The 23,169-nt window shown below is 42.6% G+C and overlaps 1 protein-coding gene across 1 annotated transcript in view; it reads left to right on the plus strand.

Moving 5' to 3' along the window:
- Nucleotides 1-20,383, plus strand: part of SUDS3 (SDS3 homolog, SIN3A corepressor complex component) — a 41,240-nt gene extending 20,857 nt beyond the window's left edge. The window contains 6 exon segments of the mRNA NM_001132069.1: nucleotides 3,376-3,471; nucleotides 4,477-4,538; nucleotides 4,702-4,723; nucleotides 6,124-6,229; nucleotides 13,746-13,830; nucleotides 16,999-20,383. Coding sequence (NP_001125541.1) covers nucleotides 3,376-3,471; nucleotides 4,477-4,538; nucleotides 4,702-4,723; nucleotides 6,124-6,229; nucleotides 13,746-13,830; nucleotides 16,999-17,097 — 470 coding nt within the window. The 3' untranslated portion in view covers nucleotides 17,098-20,383.
- Nucleotides 20,384-23,169: the final 2,786 nt, after the last annotated feature.

The raw sequence follows: 23,169 nt of genomic DNA on the forward strand, positions 1-23,169 counted from the left end.
TCATAGGAGATTGATGGTAAAACTCAGGATACCCGCTCGTTGCTTACAGTGAGAAATAAAACTTCCAGGCACACTCAGACCCGGGTTGTCAGATTCCATCCTTCTATGAAAAATCCACCGTAGAAGCCAACTAGGTCAACCTGGCATTGGAGCAAGGTGACTTAAGTGGATAATCTTACTATGTCTGTTGGGGCTGTGATACACGTTGATCATGTCCTCAAATCATGTCTTCCACCTGGGCCATTGGCCAGGACTGCTCCTTTCTGTCTCCTCTTTCCTAGATGGAGATGGAGACATGCTGATAAGTTTTACGGGCTTCTCCAGAGTCTCTTCCTTCTGCAAAGTAGTCTTTTGGATAAAATTAATCGGATTGTTGCTGTGACCAGGCTAATAAAATAGATTTTTTTTTTTTTTTTTTTACCATTTCATAAGAATTTGAATATATTTTTTGGTTTATAAGTGATACAGTTATGATTTTCAGAGTTCGGTGGGCGTGATTGGCCTTTACTTGGCTTACATCCATCATGCATTGTCCACACTCCCCACTCCCCAGTCTTGGCAGCCTGTGGAGCAGAGCACACTCAGCCACTCTCTTTGGCGGACAGAGCATTCCATAATGTTCACGGGCTATGTGCTTTTTCTTTGGTGCTCTCTTGGGTTGCGTGAGCTCCCTTTACACTTTATTTTCCAAATTAGGTGTCAGTGTTGCACAGCCTCACAGTTGACATCAGCTGCTTTCGACTATGTAACTTCTTTTTTTCAACTCTTTGTGCCTTGAGTTTTAAAAAGGATCTTTGTATAGTTTTTTCCTGCCTGAAAATATAAATAAAAACTAGCATTGATAGAACACCCGTTATGCCAGGCACTGTGCTAAGATTTCACACGTATCATCACATGTAACCCTCATGACGCACTGTGGGGGAGGCATTATTGATACTTCTATTCTCTAGACGAGGGCACGTGAGACATACAGCACTTACAAACCTGTGTTAGGTCACACAGCCGTTACAGGGATTCAGACGCACGTTTGTGTGACACTCCAGCTCTTAACCATGGTGCTGTGTCACTGGCCAGTAACTAACTGGAGAAGGGTGGCACCTCAGCATAAGATAGGAGATTTCTTTTAGGGAGAAGCCTTCACCACTTGTTTCTGGTGTGTGTGTGTGTGTGTGTGTGTGTGTGTGTTTATATTTCCCAGTACACTTTTATAAATATTCGTTAATTAGGTCTTTGGTTCTTACTTTACCTCTATTCCATTCATAGGGAAAAAAAATTTAATACTGCCCATTTCTCTTAAGAGCAACATGCAGAAGCTTTTTTTTTTTTTTTTTTTATTTAAATTTTCTGTGGCACATGTATGACATGCTCTAAGATCCTGCACACTGCTTGGTAGAATTCCCTGAAGCTGCCCTGCCTGCTCTGCTGATTTTGTGCATAATCACAAATTAACTTCATCCCATGATCAAACTTGACCTCATCTACCCGTTCTGCACGAAACATTATGCACCCCTACTGTGCCAGACTATTGCTAGGTGTTGGGGTGGAATTCTGACATCCGAAGGGGCAGGTAATGACCTGTACACCGTGGCACTTGGTCTACTTGAGGTTTGTATAGATGCTCTGGTTACTTGGAGGATGGAATGAGTCTCTGCCTTTGAAAGCTGTCACAGAAGGGAGAGAGTATTGAACTGACTTTCAAGGGGTATTATGTAGGAGTTTGCTGGGCAGAAAAGAGGAAGCTAGACAGAGGACAGCCATGCAAAGGCTTAAAGGTGTAAAGTCTGGTGCCCTTGGGTAACAAGATAGCTAAAGGCTTGCACACAGTGTAAGCGTGAATGAAGAAGAAGGGAGGAAGACCAGAAATGAGGCTTGGCTTTTATCCTGTGGAGAGTGGTGAGCCATTGAAATATTTAGTAAGAAGATGGCTGGGTGTGGTGACTCACGCCTGTAATCCCAGCACTTTGAGAGGCTGAGGAGGGCGGATCACTTGAGGTCAGGAGTTTGAGACCAGCCTGGTCAATATGGTGAAACCCTGATTCTACTAAAAATACAAAAAATTAGCCGGGTGTGGTGGCGCATGCCTGTAGTCCCAGCTACTTGGGAGGCTGAGTCATGAGACTCGTTTGAACCTGGGAGGCGGAGGTTGCAGTGAATGAAGATCGTGCTACTGCACTCCAGCCTGGGTGAGAGAGTGAGGCCCTGTCTCAAAAAAATAAAAAAAGAAATATTTAGTAACAAGAGTGATACGCAAAACGATCTGATTTGTGTCTCAGGAAGATCACTTTGGGGGAGGGGAGGATGGATGGGGCATGGGAAAGACCACTGAAGGCCATGGAGGTAGCCAGCGAAAGGATGAAGGGGTGGAGTGGAGGCGGAACCAACATTAGTTGGTGAACCTCATGCCTGGATGAAGGAAGACAAGTCACAGATGACAGATTTGTTCTCGCATGGAAGGAGGGATAGCTTGGATGCCCCTGAGACACAGGAAAAGAGGCAACCTTGGGAGAGGAAACGAGGAGAACTGAGTTTTTGTGGGGCGTGGAGAACGTGTGGTGTCAGGTATCTATTGCCATTCAGAGGGATGTGTGGAGCTGGAATTGGTGATTGCAGATTGGTTGGGATACAGTCCAAAAGGAACTGACTGGACCCCAAAGATCATCAGTATTCAGGGAGCAGACAAGCGAAAAAGGACCCCGAGGAGGCAGGTTCACCTCCTTGTGCACCACGGCTTGGGAGGAGCTATTTGAAGGTGTGGGGAGTCAGCAGCAGTGTGAGACCACAGAGAGGAGTGAAGAAGAAGGGAAAGAGGCTTTTATTGTGAGCCCTCATTGTGTTATCTTGATAGTCAAGTATCCACAAAAGGTTATAAAGAAAAAAAGTCCGAGTTTGTAAATGAAACCTTCGTATAAAAATGTTGGCCATGAGGCCAGTGGCCTCTAAAAGAGCCTTTCATACCAGTGGGCTTCGGCACACCCACCCTCTGTGGGAACTGCAGAAATTAGTCAGTTGAGATGACCTTCAGGTTCCTTCCTATCCCGAGAGCCTGTGACTCCGGGCTTCTTAATTTGAGGGAGAGGAGGAATATCCCCTAGGTTTTGAGGGTGCTGGAGAGATGCCCACAGTGGCTGTAATGCTTCATGGTAGGGCTGCATTTCTGAGAGGGGTGTGCACTTAGGGCAGCTGGTCTGAACCTTACAAGCATAAACGTTTTCTAAAATCTAATGGGGTGTCTGGCTACGACCATGTGTAGAACAAACACCCCCAATAAAACAGTTCTGATTGGGTGGCTGGGGGGCAGATATTCTTATACTACAGAAATTCTTACTGACTTCAAATGGGAGTTGGATAGATTTACCCATTCCATTCTTGCCACAGATTCTATGGAGGTGAAACCTATCATGACCAGAAAGTTGCGGAGGCGACCAAATGATCCTGTCCCCATCCCAGACAAGAGGAGGAAACCTGCTCCAGATATCCATTTACATCAAGCCTTACCGCCTTTCTTTCTTGAGACTGTGGAATCCTATGTTTATCCATTTGCTAGGGTATACATGGCCGTTGTCCTACAGAAAATAGTAATATTTAACTGGAAAGCATGTGTTAAATGTTTGTCCACGGGTTAGGGGTTGCTCATTTTATCATGGGAGTCCTCATTTGCTGCTGCTTTTGGTGGGAGAGATGTATAGAGTCGTGATTTGGAAAGGTGCTTTGCATGCAAAGTTCAGCCTGGTTTTAACGCTAACATCAAGATTCAGGGGCATCTGAAAACTTGATGTGCCTTAATTTTTTCACCTGTAATTTTCCACCTTCCAGCTGTAAAATGAAGGCAGTAATATCTCTACCTTTATGTAGATCTGTTATCTATGTCTGTAATATAGTGGATTGCAAACTGTTTTTAAATTAAAGCAAATGAGATTTCAGTCAGACATAAAGCAGCCCTTTAATCCTAAAAATGGTAACGGAAACAGGAAAGATGGAGAAGCGTTGTTTCTGTTCCTTTCGAGGAGATGGTGAATAGCTCTCTGCCCAAAATGGCTTAGTCGTTTGTGTGCCATCAGGAAAGGACATAACTTCAGGTTGCTTCTCCTTCACAACAGGAGTTAAGTTACTGAGGGAAGATTAGCCTTACCTTGGGTGGGTGTGTGTGGAAGTCTTTAGATCTTTGGAACAAAGGCGCTTTATACATTCATGATGAAATTCTTATTTTACTGTTTCCTTTGCTGTGTTATTGTAGATGCCTAATGAAGCTCATTCCACCTTCTCATCCTAGCAGTGGGGGATGTGAATTCTTTTATGTATTGAAGTACCGTGACATTTAGTAGGAGGATCATAAATTTCTAAGAAGCAAACTGTTACTGTAGAAACATCATTTAACAAAATCACACTTTGTAAATTCTAAAATACTGGTACCATTTTGTTGATTACTCTTTGCTTGGAAACTGTACTTTTCACATACAGTCCTTTAACTCTCAACACCCCAACTAAACTATTTGTTAACAGATGAACAGATCATGGAGGATCTGAGAACATTAAATAAGGTACGGTTTGACTTTTTTGATTTATTTGAAAACTCAGGCTTATGTGGTTTTCTACTTTCCTTTGTTAACATGTTACTTGTTAAATCATTATGATACCTTTGACACCTGAAGTTGCACCTGAAATGATTTTCTCTAAGATTTTTTGTTGTTGTTCTTCCTACAGCTTAAGTCACCCAAGAGACCAGGTGAGTCCATGATGTGTTGGCATTTGTGCAACCTTTTTATCATGTTGTTGGAAAAGCATGTGAATACCTGTCAGGAAATTGTTGCAATTTTCAAAAATGAAATGTTCATCATTTGCCTAAGAGTAGTCATCACGAAAACTGAAGGGGACCTTAACTACACCCCTCCCTGATTTCTTTCTTTTTTTTTCGTAACCCCTGCTTTGTTGTTATTTTTTTCTTAGAATTTATCATAAAAGAGACATTTGATTGATTGATTGATTTCCTTCTGTGTAGGCATCAGGCATAAGATTTAAGTACACATCCATTTTTGAAAATGAAACCAGAAGGATTTTTAAGTATTACTGGCTTTCTAAAGCCAAGTCCTAGGCAGTTCTGCTCCAGTGGCTTTTCATGGCCTGACTCTGGTAAGGCATTCGAAGGCTGCTCTGACTCGCAGTTCATAGAAGAGACCAACCAGCTCAGTATTCATAGTTGTTCCTTCCAGAACAGCACTTGAGATCATCAGTGCTAGTTGCCAACTAGAATTCTGAATTGGTGACATTTTTTTTTTTTGTTTAAAGCACCATGATTACTCACACATCCCTCTACTTACTGGGTCTTGTGGAAGGAAAACAAGAGTCTTCTTTTTCTAGGTAATATCTTCCTGGGGGCCACTGTGGTCCACAGAGACATCTTGACCTTCTGAGGCATAATGGGGAGGGGATGAGGGAGTTGTATGAGTGTAAATTTAGTAGTTCTTGAAGTGATTCCTTTTTTTTTTTTTTGGATTACGGAGTCTCGCTCTGTTGCCAGGCTGGAGTGCAGTGGCGTGAACTTGGCTCACTGTGACCTCCGACTCCCAGGTTCAAGTGATTCTCCTGCCTCAGCCTCCCAAGTAGCTAGGACTACAGGCGTGTGCCACCATGCCCAGCTAACTTTTGTATTTTTACTAGAGATGGGGTTTCACCATGTTGGCCAGGATGGTCTCATCTGTTGACCCTGTGATCCGCCTGCCTCGGCCTCCCAAAATGCTGGAATTACAGGTGTGCGCCACTGCACCCTGCCGAAAATGATTGCATTTTAAAGAGATTTTCATAATACTTACCCTTTGATCACCAGGGCTTTAGTCCTACTCTAAGTGATCTTATGTAGTTGCACATTTGACCTTAATCTTCCTGAAACCCAGGTGTCTCTTCCATTTGATGAGGCTAATCTGCCTTGCCTGCTTCCCAGGGTTGCTTTGATGATCAAGTTTAGATGGAATATACAAGAATTTTGCTGAAATCCCATGCATTATCACTGTAAGGGCTCAATGATGATTATTACCACATTCTGATAGTGTTTCAATTAAAGCATGTTAACTGGTAGACTCGCATGTGTTTGTTACATTCTTAGTCAACGTAAGTATTGGTTTCCTCCAGCATCTCCATCCTCTCCTGAGCACTTGCCTGCGACACCCGCGGAATCTCCAGCCCAGAGGTTTGAAGCTCGGATAGAAGATGGCAAACTGTACTATGACAAAAGATGGTATGTTATGGGAAAACCTGGACTACTTGTAAGAGTTTCATACGAACCACTTGGAAAGAGGGCTGGGGCTATTGTAGTTATTTCAGAGCATGGCTGCTACTAAACTTACATAGTACTAAAAGTAGAAACCCATTAAAAAATGTATTAGCAGTCATTTAATCAATACTTCCGGTAGATCTTTGAAAGCAGCATTTCCCAAAACCATGTTCTGCTCCCCTTCCTTCTCCATTCTGCTGTCTCTGTACTAGAATTTGCTGGCTGGTATCTTGTGTGGTACCCCTGCCAACTGGGGCTGGGGTGTATGTCCCCCTCTGACCCCTCTTAACTCTGCTTCTGTGTGCTAAAGTTAATAGGTGCTCTTCGGATTAAAGGATTTTGTGGTCAAATCAGTTTGGGGGATGATCATGTTAATTAAGTGGGTTTTTCCCTTGTAGTACCCTTTGGGTCCTGTGATATGCTAACGTACACTGTGAATTTCTAAGATGTTATTAGATGTTTTTTGATGCCACATACCCTTTTTTCTTACATGATCCTGCTGCAAAAGTGGTCAAGGACACTTGCTTCGGGGAACTGTATCCTAAAACATTCCTAGTTTGTTTTTTGTTTTTTGAGATGGAGTCTTGCTCTGTCGCCAGGCTGGAGTGCAGTGGCGTGATCTCGGCTCACTGCAACCTCCACCTTCCAGGTTCAAGCGATTCTCCTGCCTCAACCTCCCGAGTAGCTGGGATTGCAGGCGCCCGCCACCACGCCCAGCTAATTTTTGTATTTTTAGTAGAGATGAGGTTTCGCCATGTTGGCCAGGTTGGTCTCGAACTCCTGACGTCACATGATATGACTGCCTTGGCCTCCCAAAGTGCTGGGATTACAGGCGTGAACCACTGTGTCCTGCTGCATTCCTGGTTTACATTGAAGACTCTTTGAAACCTTCAGACCACCTAGCATTTTTCATTGGAAAGGTAATGGCAAAACAGTATGAAAGAACCTTAAGAGCTCATGCTTTTGTTCATTCAACAAACATTTCTTCTGTTCTGTATTACGCTTTCTGCTAGGTATGAAATGGATACTGCCATCATTTCTCAGGTCTTTTCATTCTGATATATTTCTTTTTATTCTTTGTCCATATGCAGGCATACTCTATTCATTCTAAGGCATAGTGGACATATGGTTTGCTTTGCCTTTCCGTTTGGTTATATTGAGAATGTTTTTCTGGGTTACTGTAAGGTGTCTGTAATTATCATTTATAATGGCTATGTAATGACCCTTTGAGTTTCAGTATCTAACCAAAAGTTCCAAAATTGGGGTAATGATTATTTATTTTGAATTCTTAAAAAAACCCAGCATCGTGTTAAGTTGGTTACTTGATAATATTGTACTTGTCAAAAATGCTTAGGGTTCTAGTCATGCCCGAAGTAAATCATTTCCACCTATTAAGTTGCAGTGAGTTAATTACCCAGTAGATGCTGGAGGCTCACTTTATCATCAAGGCTGATCTTGATGACTTCTTCCCCTCTGAGTTGGTTTTCTTTGGCATTCTTCAGAAAGGTTGGTTTGTGTTATATCTTAACATTATGTCTCAGAACACATCGCCACTAGGTGGCAGGCTCTAACAGCTTAACACTGAGAAGGGCAAAATGAGATGAAAAATGTTTCTAATAATGAAAACCAAATAACCTTTAAAGATCAAGCCCACACATAAGAACCATCTTTGAAAATGATGAGATTCATCACTAACATTTTTATGGATCTATGAGTCTTAAAGCCATGTGATATTTCCAATGATGTTCATTTTGTAATTGTGTTGCTTTGAATCTTCCTCTTTCTAAGCTTAATCCTCAGACTTTATGAGACATGTCCGGAGGGTGAAAATGCAGTAAAATAAAATTCTTGTTTTTTTAAAGAAAAGATCCACAATGTCTAGTGTTTCCTAATGTAAACAAAATGATCAGATTTGATGTGTTAGAACTCCTAAGCATTTTGAAGGAATTTTCACCATCTTTCTTACGTTAGCAGCAGAAATTTAGAAAATAATGTCACTGGATGCATTTTACTTTTTCAGTGAAATTGAAATTGCTTATTCTCTTGTTAAATATACTTTGAGAATGTTGTGTTTTTCTCTGTTCTGTATACTTTTCATTTTTGGCCTTGGCAGTTAGAGATTATAATGCAGTTGTTGAAGGTGGGTCTCCCTCTTCCCCAGTGACAATTGAAAAGTGTTCCTGGGAATACTGGCTGAGGTGTTCACTGGTGCAGAGCCAGCCTCTCCCATCTCACCAGGCTCATGCTTGGCTTTTGTATCAGTTTGGAGGTTTCGTTTTTCTTTCTTTGGCAGACGTGGCCTGTGGCTGAGAGGTCAGCTACATTGCTTTATGCTCTTTCCAGGGGGTATGGAGTATTTTGGTGCACCCGTATTTTTGGCAGAAGATGTCTTGCTGAGTTTTAAATGACTTCAGCAAAACAAATGGGATTCAGGCATTGCATCTTGGTGTGAATATTTGCCAAGCTCCCTTTCATTTTGAAAGATAAGGATCTTCCCTTTGCCTTGGTCTTATACTGCTTTTAAGGCATTGTATATCATGCTATATAAATTTGCCTCACATTTTGATTTAGACTAATGATCTCTCAAAAAATACTGTGAAAAAGTAGCTGATATTTGAAAATAACTAATTGATGGTACGGGTGGACTTCTGTTTTTCTCTCCTCGTTTTAAATCTGGGGCTGCCTGTGAGTCAGAAACGAAGCCACCCACTTACTCAAGTGCATTTTCCCCTTCAGCCTTCGGTCGACAGAAAAGACTTAAAACAGTGAATATTTATCAGTAGAATTGGGACTCCTTGAGGTTCTGTAACTATAACGTGGACTCACTTATTGGGGAAATAAAGTGTTAATACCAGGATTCTCAGTAGGATACAAAATTAAATTAATTTTCCTACCTCCTTGCCGCACTTTTATGTCCACCTTCTTAAGAAATTGCTTTTCGAAAATGGTACAGTAGTGGTAATTTCTGGTTTTGTTGGGTTTAATAGTAGAGGTTCAAAGCTTTAAGAACTTAATTGTAGAGATTCCCAGGTCAGAATTTCCATTAGTTACAAAGTAATAAAGTCAGTTTGACATTTGGGGCTTAGTTTTTGAGGCTATTTAAATATCTTTTTTCAGCAGCTGAGTTGCAGCTTGTAAAACAGGTTAATTGGCCAAAAAAAAAAAAAAACCGCACATTTTTACTACCCTATTGATGTTGCTTCATAGCACATTTTGTATCTAAACATATTTTTAAATTTCTTCCCCCCCTTTGATTTTTCTTTAGAAATTAAAAAGTAAATTCGTATGTTAAGGTTGTCGCATACTTCTTGGTTTCATCTTTAACCGCCCCCGTCCCCCCATATGAACACTTTATTTTTTATTTTTTTGAGATAGGATCTCACTGTCCCCCAGGCTGGCGTGCAGTGGTGTGATCATAGCTCACTGGAGCCTTGATCCCCCTGGCTCAAGCGATCTTCCTGCTTTGGCCTCCCGAGTAGCTGGGACTACAGTCCTCCATTACCATGCCTGGCTAATGTTTTTTTGATTTTTAGTAGAGATGAGGTCTTGCTATGTTGCCCAGGCTGTCCTCAAACTCCTGAGCTGAAGTGACCCTCCTGCCTCAGCCTCCCAAAGTGCTGGGATTATAGGTATGAGCCCTGAACACTTTAATATCTAAGGACTTATCTTTTCAGAGAATTCAAATAATTTAATAGATTTGATATCTAGGGATAATGGTTCCCCAAGACATCGTGTAGTGCATGAGGATCCCTTGAAGGTCGCAGAGACTGTGGTTCAGGAGGGACCTGGGGATCAGTTGGTTTGGAAGTTGGCTGCTTTGGGAAGCATGTTGGCTACCTCTACTTCGGAGCAAATGGGGACCAATGGTGGACATTCAGACCACCACCATTCAGTGATTCCAAAGGAGGCGAATCTGGGAGGTGGCCACATTCCCAAGTTCCAGACCACTTCCCAGAGGTAATAGACCAGCTTGCATTGTTTACTCCGGGTGTTCGCTTTTAAGTCAGTTGAATGTGTTGGGTTTGGATTCTAAGTACAACTGAAGGAAAATACAATGCATCTCATGAGAATTGTTGGAATAGCCTTCCAGAGTCAGCTGTTTTCTTTAAAAGACCTTTGTGAGGATATGATACATGGATACACATGTAACATGTATATGTGTTGTTTTTGGGTTTTTTTTTTTTTTTTGAGACAGAGTCTTGCTCTGTCGCCCAGGCTGGAGTGCAGTGGCGCAATCTTGGCTCACTCCAGCCTCCGCCTCCCGGGTTTAAGCGATTCTCCTACCTCAGCCTCCTGAGTAGCTGGGACTACAGGCACACGCCAATATGCCTGGCTAATTTTTTGTATTTTATTTATTTATTTATATTTTTTTGAGACAGAGTCTCGCTCTGTCGCCCAGGCTGGAGGGCAGTGGCGCCATCTCAGCTCACTGCAACCTCTGCGTCCTGGGTTCAAGCTATTCTCTCCCTCAGCCTCCCAAGTAGCTGGGACTATAGGCCCCCGCCACCATGCCCAGCTAATTTTTCTATTTTTAGTTCAGATGGAGTTTCACCGTGTTCACCAGGATGGCCTCTATCTCCTGACCTCGTGATATACCCGCCTCGGTCTGCCAAAGTGCTGGGATTACAGGCGTAAGCCACTGCGCCTGGCCAATTTTTTGTATTTTAGTAGAGACGGGGTTTCACCTTGTTGCCCAGGCTGGTGTCGAACCCCTGAGCTCAGGCAATCCACCTTGGCCTCCCAAAGTGCTAGGATTACAAGCATGAGCCACCATAGCTGGCCAGTTTTGTTTTTTTTTGAGACAGAGTCTCGTTCTTTCAGCCAGGCTGGAGTGCAGTGGTATAATCTCGCTCACTGCAGTCCTTGCCTCCTGGGTTCAAGCAATTCTTGTGCTTCGGCCTCCCGAGTACCTGGGATTACAAGCGCACACCACCATGCTGGCTAATTTTTGTAATTTTAGTAGAGATGGCGGTTTCACCATGTTGGTCAGGCTGGTCTTGAACTCCTGACCTCAAGTGATCCACCCACCTCGGCATCCCAAAGTGCTGGGATTACAGGCATGAGCCACTGCACCCAGCTGTAACGTGTATGTTTTATCATAAACACAGGAATATAGTGGACATAGTTTTTTTTTTTTTTTACCTAGCGGTATATGGAGCATGTTTCCACACTCGTAATATTCTACACTGCATCCGTGACCTCTCTTTATTAAAGTGTTTAGAAAGTTGTATCAGAATGACTTGAGGGTAGTTGCATTTTGTTTTGTGTCTCTATCTCTTTAATAACTTACAGTCCCTTTAGAACAACTGTGAGTATTCTCCCTCTGTATTTTTATTTTAACCATTACTCAAGACATGACTATTTACATAGGAGAGCCGGCTCAGATGTGAGAGAGAAACAAGAGGAAGTGTTAGAGTGTTAGTATGAACTTAGCCTTTTCTTATGCATTGTACAGTTCGGCCCTTGTGATAGTACATGTTTAGCATAATGAAGGTCCCCTGCCAGTTTACCAACTAATATAGGATCAAAAGCAACTTTAAAACTTGCATTTAAACCATTCTCGCTGTTCTAATTGAATTTAAAATTCTTTTTTTTTTTTTTTTTTTTAAGATGGAGTCTTGCTCTGTTGCTCAGGCTGGAGTGCAGTGGCATGATCTTGGCTCACTGCAGCCTCCGCCTCCGGGGTCAAGCAGTTCTCCTGCTTCAGCCTTCCGAGTAGCTGGGATTACAGGCGCCTGCCACCACTCCCGGCTAATTTTTGTGTTTTTAGTAGAGGTGGGGTTTCACTATGTTGGCCAGGCTGGTCTCGATCTCCTGACCTTGTGATCTGCCCAGCTTGGCCTCCCAGAGTGCTGGGATTACAGGCGTGAGCCACCGTGCCCGGCCTAAAATTCTGTTTCTTTTAACAGCATTTTCAGAAAGTACATTGACTTGGAAACCTGAGTTTTCAGTTCATAAGTAGCAGGTTAAAGAGAATTGAGATCCTAGACTGGAAAAAGCTTATTATGGGAGTGAAGTGCATCCTTTACTGTGATATCTTGGCAGTAGGTTATTTTGTTATACCAGCAAAACAGAATAAGCCATCATGCTTTGCTAAGAGATGTGTTTTGCTGAATTTACACGAGTTTATGGGTCTGGTTAGCCAGATCTTTGCAGCCAAAATGAACCAAAGTTTATGTTATTAACCGACGTGGGGCTGGCCCAGGCCGGGGTTGCTAGCTGCAGCTCTGCTGATACTTCCAACTCTTGTAATCCAGCAGGGGCTCCTTCATCCTGTGGCAGCTGCTGTTGTCCCATTTGGGCTTTGGCCCCCAGCAACTTCACTTTCATCCTTGGCCTTGTCTCTGAACTTGTAGAAATAAGAAGTGGCCCTACACTATAGGTCGAGAGTAGATGCAGGAGTTGAAAGGGGAGTGTCTGTCTTATCTACTGTATTCAAAGCAGCTTTCCCAACTGTCCAGGCCAAATTAGATACCCTTTGGTATACGTCACAACACTTGGAACTTTGCCTGATTAGCTCTTACCAGGTGTGGTTATTTAATGTTCTTTATCCCCAGTGTATTTGAATCTCTGTGATAGTGGAGACCTTGTGGCCTTTCTCACTGTCTGTCCCCAACCTTCAGCATAGTCCATGGTACACAGTAAGTGCTTAATGAGTATTTTTGAATGACTGACTAAAGGGTAAAAGTCAGCCTTCCTTCTTGTTGGTGACTGACTTGGACAAATAGAAAATAAATAACAGTTGTTTAAGCCTATTTATTTTGTCTCTCCAACCTTCTTCAGTGTTCTGGAGTGGGGTCAGAAAGGGGGAACAGAATTTTTATTTAACAATTTTTAATTTACTTTTTGAACTGGGTCATATAGTCCAAAAAAAGGGAAAAATATATAGTTTTCCAACCCTTTTCTCAGCCTTTCTTTTCCCCTCTGTAGAGGGACCAAGGAATATAAGCTTTAGATCCCAAAGAAGATTAGGTGGTCTTCTAATCTAAGGTTGGAAGCCTTTATTTATTTATTTATTTTTTAAGACGGAGTCTTGCTCTGTCGCCCAGGCTGGAGTGCAGTGGCGCGATCTTGGCTCACTGCAAGCTGCGCCTCCCGGGTTCACACCATTCTCCTGCCTCAGCCTCCCAAGTAGCTGGGACTATAGGCACCCGCCACCATGCCCGGCTACTTTTTTTGTATTTTTAGTAGAGACGGGGTTTTACCGTGTTAGCCAGGGTGGTCTTGATCTCCTGACCTTGTGATCTGCCTGCCTCGGCCTCCCAAAGTGCTGGGATTACAGGCTTGAGCCACCGCGCCCGGCCTCAGGATGGAAGCCTTTAAATTAAGCTAAATTGGAAATCCAGGCTATTCCTCAAATGTGAATTATTAAGACTTCTTTAATTATAATTTTTGTTGTGATGGTGTTTTCATTTTGTTTGGTTTTTACTTCCTGTCTCTGTCCCTCCTTTTTTAAAAATGTGTGCCTTGTTTTTGTCAGGTACCACAAGAGCCAGGCCATCTATCTGGAGTCAAAGGACAACCAGAAACTGAGCTGCGTGATCAGTTCTGTAGGAGCCAATGAGGTGGGAACCACACTCCCTTACCTTTAGGGAAGCAAAATGTGTACTGCAAAGTGTTGGTAGGACAAACCTGAAATGAAAGTGCCACCAAGGAAGTACAGTGGAGTCATGTCTTCTATGTGGGTTAGATTCTAGAGTCAGGCAGAAATTGCACATTGTCAAAATCATCCTTGAAAAGCCCTTACATTTGCCTGACTACAACATATGCGGATTTGTCTAGTCCATGGGGTATTTGTGAACTCCCCGTACAGCCACTGATTTGGGAACCACGGAGCTAGATTCCAGGAAAGAACAAAAGCAAGTCTGTGTGGTGTCTGTACATTCAACTCCTGCTCCTTTTTTTTTATTTTTATTTTTTTTGAGACAGAGTCTCACTCTGTTGCCCAGGCTGGAGTACAGTGGCGCTATCTTGGCTCACTGCAACTTCCACCTCCCAGGTTCAAGTGATTCTCCTGCCTCAGCCTCCTGAGTAGCTGGGATTACAGGCGCCCACCACCATGCCCGGCTAATTTTTGTATTTTTTTTTAAGTAGAGATGGTGTTTCACCGTATTGGTCAGGCTGGTCTTGAACTCCTGACCCCGTGGTCTACCCAGCTCGGCCTCCCAAAGTACTGGGATTACAGGCGTGAGCCACCACGCCTGGCCAACTCCTTTTTCTTTTTAAGGTAACGATCTACTGAGAATGGAGCTTGCCTGTGGAGCATACTCCGTCTTGGTTTTGTTTCTCTAGAACTTTCACACATACCAGTAGATTTGTTTCTTGCTGTGAGGATTGAATGAGGTACCTGGCACAGGGTCTAGCACCCAGTAAGTGCTCACTAAGTGAGTGCTGGCCTGAAATGACCCACACGCCACTTGCCTGCCGTCTTTCCTAGCTGAGATGTCCTATTGTGCCTCAAAACAAGTTGCCAGGCTTATGCCCTTGGTTTTTGGTCTCCTCGAGACACTCCTTTAGGATGGATGGGGTCTGGTTTTAAAGTCAGCTCAGAGGGTTACACCTGAGGATGATATGACTACCCTCTGAGTTCTCCAAGTGGCCCTTCATGAGGAGTATGTAAGCAATGTGTAACTTATATTGTTAGTTAAAGTTAAAAACTTTAATAGCTGGATTGGCTTGATCTTTTATCAGTCCACAAATGTCTGCAAAGAAATTGATTTCTATGTGTCTGCCCTCTGTAACTTATTCGTGCCAGTGCACAGTAAATCTAATGAAACTGGATTATGAAATAACTTAAGCCTCTTCTATTTTTCCAGCTTCCTGAATGGAAAATGCCCTGAAATGTGACTAGTTTGCAAAATGATTGTTTACTTAGAAGTTAGGGAGAGCCTTCTAGATAAATGAATGCCATTCTTCTCTGGGCTGAGGATCCATGTGAGTCCCCTCAAGCCAAGTCAGAACCAGAACAGGGAAGCTAATAGAGCGACCTGTTCCTCAGCCAAGAGGTGTCACGATTTCATGGTAATCATTTGCACGTGGCTGTCTGGGTTGTTCCATAAGCACATGTGGCCTTCTAGTACCTGACCCTAACTTCAGAACCAGTGCATTGTTCTCCTCTATGGTACCTCAAGATTTTTCAGAAAAATATAAATGCAAGTTAGATTGTTTTTCTCTCTCTCTGCTGAATATTGTCACGTCTTGACATAATAGAGTGTCTGTGAGATCTGACAAAGAAATGGTGACACTGAAACATGTCTCTTGGAGGGGAAAAGCTTCAGTGCACTGAAGACGTGCAACTCTGGCAATGGGGAAACCGTTCTCATTTCTTGGAAGTGTTCCAGCTCATTTTTCAGATCAAATTCTAGGTGACACTGGAGCTACTTGGCTTTAGCATAGCTTGACTCCAAGCAGGTTTGGTGGGTAGCTCCGAGTGTGTGGATGACTCCCTGACTTAGCTTTTCTTGGGATCAGTTTTTCGTTTAAAATGATTCTGCAAGGTCCCTTGGAGGCTTAACTTCATGTGAGGTCTTTAACTTTTTAAATTTTTAAGCCAGTGTATTTGACTTTAAAGTCTCTCTACTGCTAAATAATCACATTAAAGAAATTGAGATGAAACTGAGAATAAGCTTTTTTAAAACCTGAAAACTGAGTCCAGGAAGGAGGAGATAAATCTGTAAACTTGTATATTTGGGTGAGATGCAGACCTTTCAAAAAACTGTGCTTTTGGCTCCATTTAATTGCATGTTACAGAAAAACAGGCAAGAAGAAGACAGAGACTGCTTTAGTAGAAAAGAGCCGGGGGCTTTGATGTCAGACACCAGAATTCACATCGTGATAAGTGACTCAGCCTTGCTGAGCTTTGGTTTCCTCTTCTTTAAAATGGGGCCAAAGATAGTAGTTATTTCATAGGGTTGTCTTGTGGGTGAAAAAGCTCAGCCTGATCAGCATGGTGTCTGGCACACAGAGCTCAGTAACCCTGGCTCAGGGGGTCAGGTGACTGGCAGCAGCTCCCCTTCTCACCCATAGCTTTAGGATGCCCCTTATTGAGTGCACCTGGCAGTCCCCTGTTGCAAGAGTTCATTCGCAATTCAATGGAAGAATGCATCTGCCCTATAAAATGCACTGTAATCTGATACTGTCTGTGGGAGAGGGATATGGTGAGGAGGGAAGGACTCTCGAAAGTGCTTCAACCTTCTCATGATCCTAATTGGGCCTTAGCTCATTAGTGGGCATTTTTCTATTGTCGATATTTTTTCCCTGTTTTTCTGCACAACCATTAGCCTGCATTGCCAGGAAACCAAAGTATTGAAAGATTATATAATATGGAAATCCCTTGGGGCAAGGAAAATACTTCCAAATTTGAAAGTTTGTGTTTATGAATAGATGTCTCTTGAGTGTTGATAACGTAGTAATCAAACCAAATTTAAAAGCATCTTTAAGATCAAGGCAGAAATGGAACCCAAGATTGCTGTGCTTTCCATTTTCGTAATCACAGGTGTGAGAGAGATGGCTGAGAAATGAGTTCAAGGCTGATGCCTGTTTCCAGTGGCATGCCTTTAGGTGGCCCGAGGTCAGAGGTGCTTATGAAGCCGTCACAAGTTGAGACAGTTTATTCCAGCAAGAGGCTACCAGCTTTCTCCTTGCATCTCACTGGTGCAGATATTTTGATGGTGTGGGAGATTTGCTCTTCTGTATTTAACTTTTCATCTTGTTCCCTTTCCTCTCCCCTGCAGATCTGGGTGAGGAAGACAAGTGACAGCACCAAGATGAGGATCTACCTGGGCCAGCTTCAGCGCGGGCTCTTCGTGATCCGCCGGCGCTCGGCTGCTTGACTTTCTGCAGTGCTCTTCTCTTGACCCTTTTTCTGGAGTGGGTTTTATTTTTGTTTTGTTTTGTTTTCTCCTTAACAGAAAAATGTTAACTTACTGGGAATAGCTACTCAGCCTTGGAAATGGAGAGCACTGTCGTGAATTCTTTAAGGCACTTTTGTGGCCGGACACTTCCAACTTTGTCAGTCTTTTCTGCCTCAACTTCTTCCAGACATCAGTCACCATGAGACTGTTGTACTTTCAGGCATATTGGGGGGTTTGATTTACTTTCCTTTTATTTCTTTATTTTTTGCTTATACCTGTTTTTGAAAACCTCCTCTGAGTTTGAAGGGACAGCTATTTTTATTAATTATCTTTAAGTCTCTCTACCATGGAGAAGAGCAGGAAGGGATACACTTTCCAGTGCATTTTCATGTTTTGAATCTGATTAGTGGATCACGTAGCTACTTTCCCTGTCGAGTCCAATTCACTATTTCCCCAGAAGCTTGGGGCAGAGGTCCTAGCAGAAGGAGATGAATTCTCGTGGCTCCTGGCCTTCTCGGAGAAATAAATGCTTTGTGTAACATCTGGCGCACACCATCCATTCCACTGGCTGAGCGATGGAAAAGCTTGCCTGGAAGACTATGTGCACTGAAGTAAATGGGGTTGGGGACATTTCATATTTATAATGTGCTGAAGGTACCGTATTTTAAATGTTATTTAATGCAGGTGATTTATTCAAACATTTGTTCTAGCTTAAGCTGGAATAAGCAGTGGTCATTTCAGAAGTTTTCGTTTGTAATTCCTTCCTCTCCCTTGTTCCCAAGTAGGTAGTAGTAAGTATGTGCCACAGGCTGATTATCTGGGTAATCTCTTACGGGTGGGAGGTGAGATTGATAGTGCAATAATCAGTGATCTATAGACCCTCATGCACGATTCCAGTTTCACTCTTGTGGCTGATGCCATTATTGCACATTGGCCATTCCAAACCTGTGGAGAACTTTGTTGTCAGGCCCTGAGCACTCACAGCTTCATTTGGCCCAGGTTGAAGACAAGGAAAGCTCTGCCGTGGCTGCCTCTGGACTGACACCCTCCCTAATGAGTCCTGATGAAACAGCCTTTCCTACATCCTTCCCTCACTCCCATGATTGGAGAAATGATTCATTGGGTGATGAGTGTTGCGGTTTTCTATACTCATGTTGCCATCTTGAGATGTTTAAAAAATTTGAGGTTAGAGCAACTGTTAGCGTCTCTATGAGCAATCAGTAGAACTTACATATTCTAGGAAATCTTTCTTTGTAAGTAATTCTTTTGGTCTCAAGTGATTCTCTTCATGTTGTCTCTTGATGTACATACCCCCAAGCAAGTTGGGGGGACTGTGATGACAATTAAATCACCTTCTCTGAAGTTCTGGCTCTGCAGAGACCAAACCTTACTGACTTGTACAGACTTGTACGAGTAAAGACTTATACAGATAGATTTTTGTTTTAACTTACAATCCGTTTTTTCCTTTTTTTTTTTTCCTGGTGTTGGAGTCTTATTTAGAAAACAGGATAAATGACGCTGTTATCAAAAGTTGCCTGGGGTTCTGTGTTTCTTCTCTGCCCTCCAACCCCTGACTGCTATGATGTTTACTACAGTGAACCCAGCTCATGGTAAACACAGGCTTCACCTGTTCTTGTTTGTTAGCCTTGGCTGTGAGGCAGGACTTCCCTCCCTTGAACTGTTACACATACGATGTGTGTGTCACATCACATATTGTGCAGCTGTTGGTTTTCATGTAGTGCCCTGTGATGGAAATTAGATATATTTTATGTATTTTTCCATTGAAGGTGGAGTTTTTCAATGATCATGTTTTTTGTCCTCCTAAACAGTATACCAAAGTTTGTTTTTATTGTTGAGGATTGTATTGATAACCACCGGGGTTCTGCATTGAAGCAGCAACAAATTGCCTCTTTTTCTGGCCTTCTCTGGTGGGACCTCTGTGCTTTTGTGAAGCAACTATTTATTTGAAGACCCAGGGTATGGGCACTTTTGCCTTCTCTCCTCTCTGACTTTTGAGGGTATTGAGGGCACCCTTAGTCATAGTCTCGACTCTACCATTGCCTTCTCCTTGGCGTCCTCACAACTCTTAATTGGGCCTAGTGAAAATGGGGGCAGGTGAGAAGTCCATTTTGAGAATCAGCATAGTAAATTACATTTCTAATCCCAGAGGACTTAATATTTTCTTTTGTCACCCCAGAGGTGAAAAATCAGCAGTTGAAGCCTTCTGACAGGCCTCAGTGGTGACCAGGAACAGAAGCAGCCTTCCTGTTAGTAGATGGGGGTACTTATGTGGTGGGCAGAAGCCTAACTAAAGGGGAAGACAGACTTTGAGGTTTCTAGATGAGAAGGAGGCTAGCTTCTAGCCTGGGTGGCCATTATTCCAAAAGGTCTTTGTCTCTCACTAGACCCCAGGGCACCAGATGAATTTCCAAGTTTAAACTCTTTCCTGCAAGTGATTACTTTGAAAAAGGTTGGTCCAGACCATTCTGATCAAGAACCTGTGTATGTGTTGTGTTAGAGGCATCTGCCGCAAGTCTATGTACAGTGTTTGCTGTGGGTGTGTTCCAATATTCATTTTACCTCTGCTTGGGGGTTTTGTGTGTTCCCCTCCCCCCATGCCCTGCCTACCCCCTTTTCCCTGAACCATGTCCTTTTGAATAATTTCCAGATGGATTTCTGTAGCCATACCAAAGCCAGGGTGTTTTCATTCATGCGGATACTAGTATTTATAGATGTCTGACTACCTAACTTAATTTTTGTTTTTGAACTTCTAATTGGGGCCAGTGTAAGATCGATCCCAGAGGCTGATCTGCAAATCAAGCTACATGTATTTGTGTATGAGACCCTGTGTTCAGGACTGGGTGGCTTTTCTAAGAAATATGGGGTTTAGAATGGGGTTGACTGTATTTTTTAACCTAATTCTGGAGAGAAGATTGTATTTTTTACAGTTTTTTGGGTTTGGCTTCCTTCTAACATTTCTTTAGCCTTGAATTTTAACTAAATAAATTTCTTCCTGATTAAATTTTTTTTTCTCATCTGGGAATTTGAAATCTCGGTGCTTACTGTTACACCAATTTGTCCAAAGAGTTGAAATCACTTTAATGCCAGAACATGGTAAATTTGCAGCCATTTCAAGCAGGTGGTGGTCTTTTTTATAACATCGTTAACGGGTACCATTAAATATTGTGAGAGGTGAATGTAAAATATAAAAGGTATAGGGTTTTTTTTTTTTAAAGAAAACAATAAACTTTCAAAGAGAAAACCAGCATGAAGTCTGTATCGTATCCATTGACTTGATAAGTGATAGAAATTTATTTTAGGTTTTTGATCCATTGCTTATGGGGAAAGGAAGTTAGGGCAGAGGAAGGGATATTCTGGACATTTAATTCTCAGTGAGAATGATGTCAGGCTAATACTCAGTTTTGTAAAGAGCGATCTAGGGGTGTTGACCCTTAAATGTGCACTCTCTTCTTGTTGCAGATAAAAGTAATTAAAAATCAAGTGAATAAAATGGATCTTGGGTGGAAAAACAACCTTGAAATAAACTTGTGATTGAGGATATTGTTCATTTGGTGCATGATTAAGGAGGATATTGTTCCTGGCTTTTGAGGTAGTGCCTACCAATCTTAACCAAACAGTGATGGTATTTGTACTGCTCCTGGGGTCAGCCAACAAGCCTGCATGCTGCCACAGGTGACCGACCTGTGACCCAGTTATGGCATCCCTTTGGGAAAGACTGCTTTATGCTTTAGATGATGGAGAGGGGTGGCTCCTGTTTTTAAAATGTTTGAATTATAACAGAAATGTGCACAAGTTTTAATTGTAGAAGTTGTTGAAATCTCTCAAAGTTAATTCATCCATGTAACTATTATAGCATCCAGATCAAGAAATATTCCCAGAACCCACAAGCCCCTTAGACTTTCAGCTACTCCTCCCAACTAGTTTTCTCTATTTTAAGTACTTTAACCTTCAAGCTCTTGAGCTGCTTCCTTCCATGGTTGTTCTAGAAGAGCCAGGTACCTGGTATAGGCTAGGGATTGACCAGAAATGCAAAGAGCTGGCAACAAAGGATATGACTAAATGGGGAGGGGAGAAACAGATTCAGGTCAACCTGCTCACCCTCGGCATTGTTCCCAAGGCAAGTGGGGCTTGCCCTTGATGTTATAGTCTGCCTTTTCCTGAGTACTTTGTATATGCCAGGCACTGTACTAAACCCCTCATGGGAGGCACTTTCTCACTAATCTTCACAATCTCTGAAAGAGTACTAGTAAACTCCCAAATTTAAGGCTGGCTCAGTCTAAGCCTTGACTTAATTCTAGAAACCCAGAGCTCAGCACTGTGCCTCATACGTAAATACTCTGTAAATGTTAGCAAATGATACTAGGGTATGATGTGCCATGGCAAACTGGTGAGTAATAGTGCATGTTCTGGGTGCTGGCCCCTTCCCTTGTGTTACCTCATTTAAGCCTCATAATAAATTAAGGAGAGCACACTGCTGCTCTCGCCAGTATTTAATTATTATTTTGGTCACCCATGAAGCAAGCATCTCACCAGTTTTTAAAGAAGGAAACAGACTCCTTGAATTAGAGGAGGTGATTCTCCAAGGTCACACAGTACATAACAGTCTGGATTTAAAGTTTCAAGCCAGGTTTCCCCTAACCACTACACTTTGCAGTCCTTCCCCATCTTAATCTGTTAAAATTGCATTCAACATTTCTGCCTTTCTTCAGGGTTTCCCTGGGAGATTTTTTTTTTTTTTTTTTTAAGTATATAAGCTGCTTTCACCTCCTATATGCACATGCTCCCAGAGGAAAATGCTAGAAGTGCAAACACTATTATTTGCCAGGACCCTTTCCCCTGCCTGATAACTCTGGGTTTCTCTCTCGGCAATATAGTTGAGAGTCACGGTGACCAGCCAAGATGTTGCTTTCTGTTGATCCTGCATGAGTATAACCATCCTAAAAAGGAATGGAAACAGCTCATTGGTCGTGATGAGAACTGCTTTATCCAATAAGCTACAAGAGAGCCTTTGGGCAAAAACATGTATCAGTATTTTTTCAGATCACTTCCTCCCTCCCTGCCTTATCGTCTCTGGAGTTGGAGCCATTGAATTGGTTTCTAAAAATGTCAGTGTGGAGTTGGGACTTCTGCATCTTGATGCTCTGATGTCACTGGACCTTTCCATGGCGTGCCCTCCTGTAGAGGCACTGTAACAGAAGAATACCTCAGCTCCATGTCACCTGCCCCGAAACTGCTCAGTTCTCATTGGCGACCTGCTTACCAACCAAACCAGGAGTGTGCAGTCTTTGGGCAGAGGCAGGAGTAGAACCAATTTCTGGCCTCTTTGACTATCATTTGAGGAACTCTAAGCCCCATCCTTGGGAAGGCTAAGCACTTTTCCTGCTTTTAAAAAGCACCAGATGGAATGGACTAGAAACATCATTTCACTCCCTTTGGACATAATATGGTGAGGAATACATTTGCTTTAGGAACTTTGGTGTTTACCAGAATAGATATTTTTGTGAATAACTGATTATTAAGACAAAAAGGTAGATTTAGGAGGATCCCTAGAGGAGAGAGGTAGATAAGAGACAGCATAGGTACCGAGATGCTTAATCCCTTTACTCATTTTCTCTAATCTGTGTTAACTCGATTCCCTGAAAGATACAGATCTATAAAATATTCACTTTACTGATACGAAAAGACCAATAACCCGAATCTTAAAGATTCTTTCATATTTTTCAGAAGTCGGAGACTTAGCGGTGTGTTGTGTTTTTCCGTAGGCTGATGCTCAAATCTGTTGGCATCACCTCTCTCTGCCAGTGGTGTGGACAGGCAGTGGGTACAGTAGGTGGCATTCCCAGAGCCAGTCAGGAAAACAATGCCCCAGGTCCTGGGAGTCAGCAACACTGGTACGGAACAAGCAGATACTGAACGCGGGAGTACAGTACAGGTTAGCAAGCCCCTGCAGATAACCAGGAATCCCCTTTATTTCACCACCGATTATTTTCGTAAGTGTTTGAGTGTTTACTGAGATGCAGGGTGGCATGG

This window comes from Pongo abelii, chromosome 10 (genome assembly GCF_028885655.2).
Source record: "Pongo abelii isolate AG06213 chromosome 10, NHGRI_mPonAbe1-v2.0_pri, whole genome shotgun sequence".
Taxonomy (NCBI): Eukaryota; Metazoa; Chordata; class Mammalia; order Primates; family Hominidae; genus Pongo; species Pongo abelii.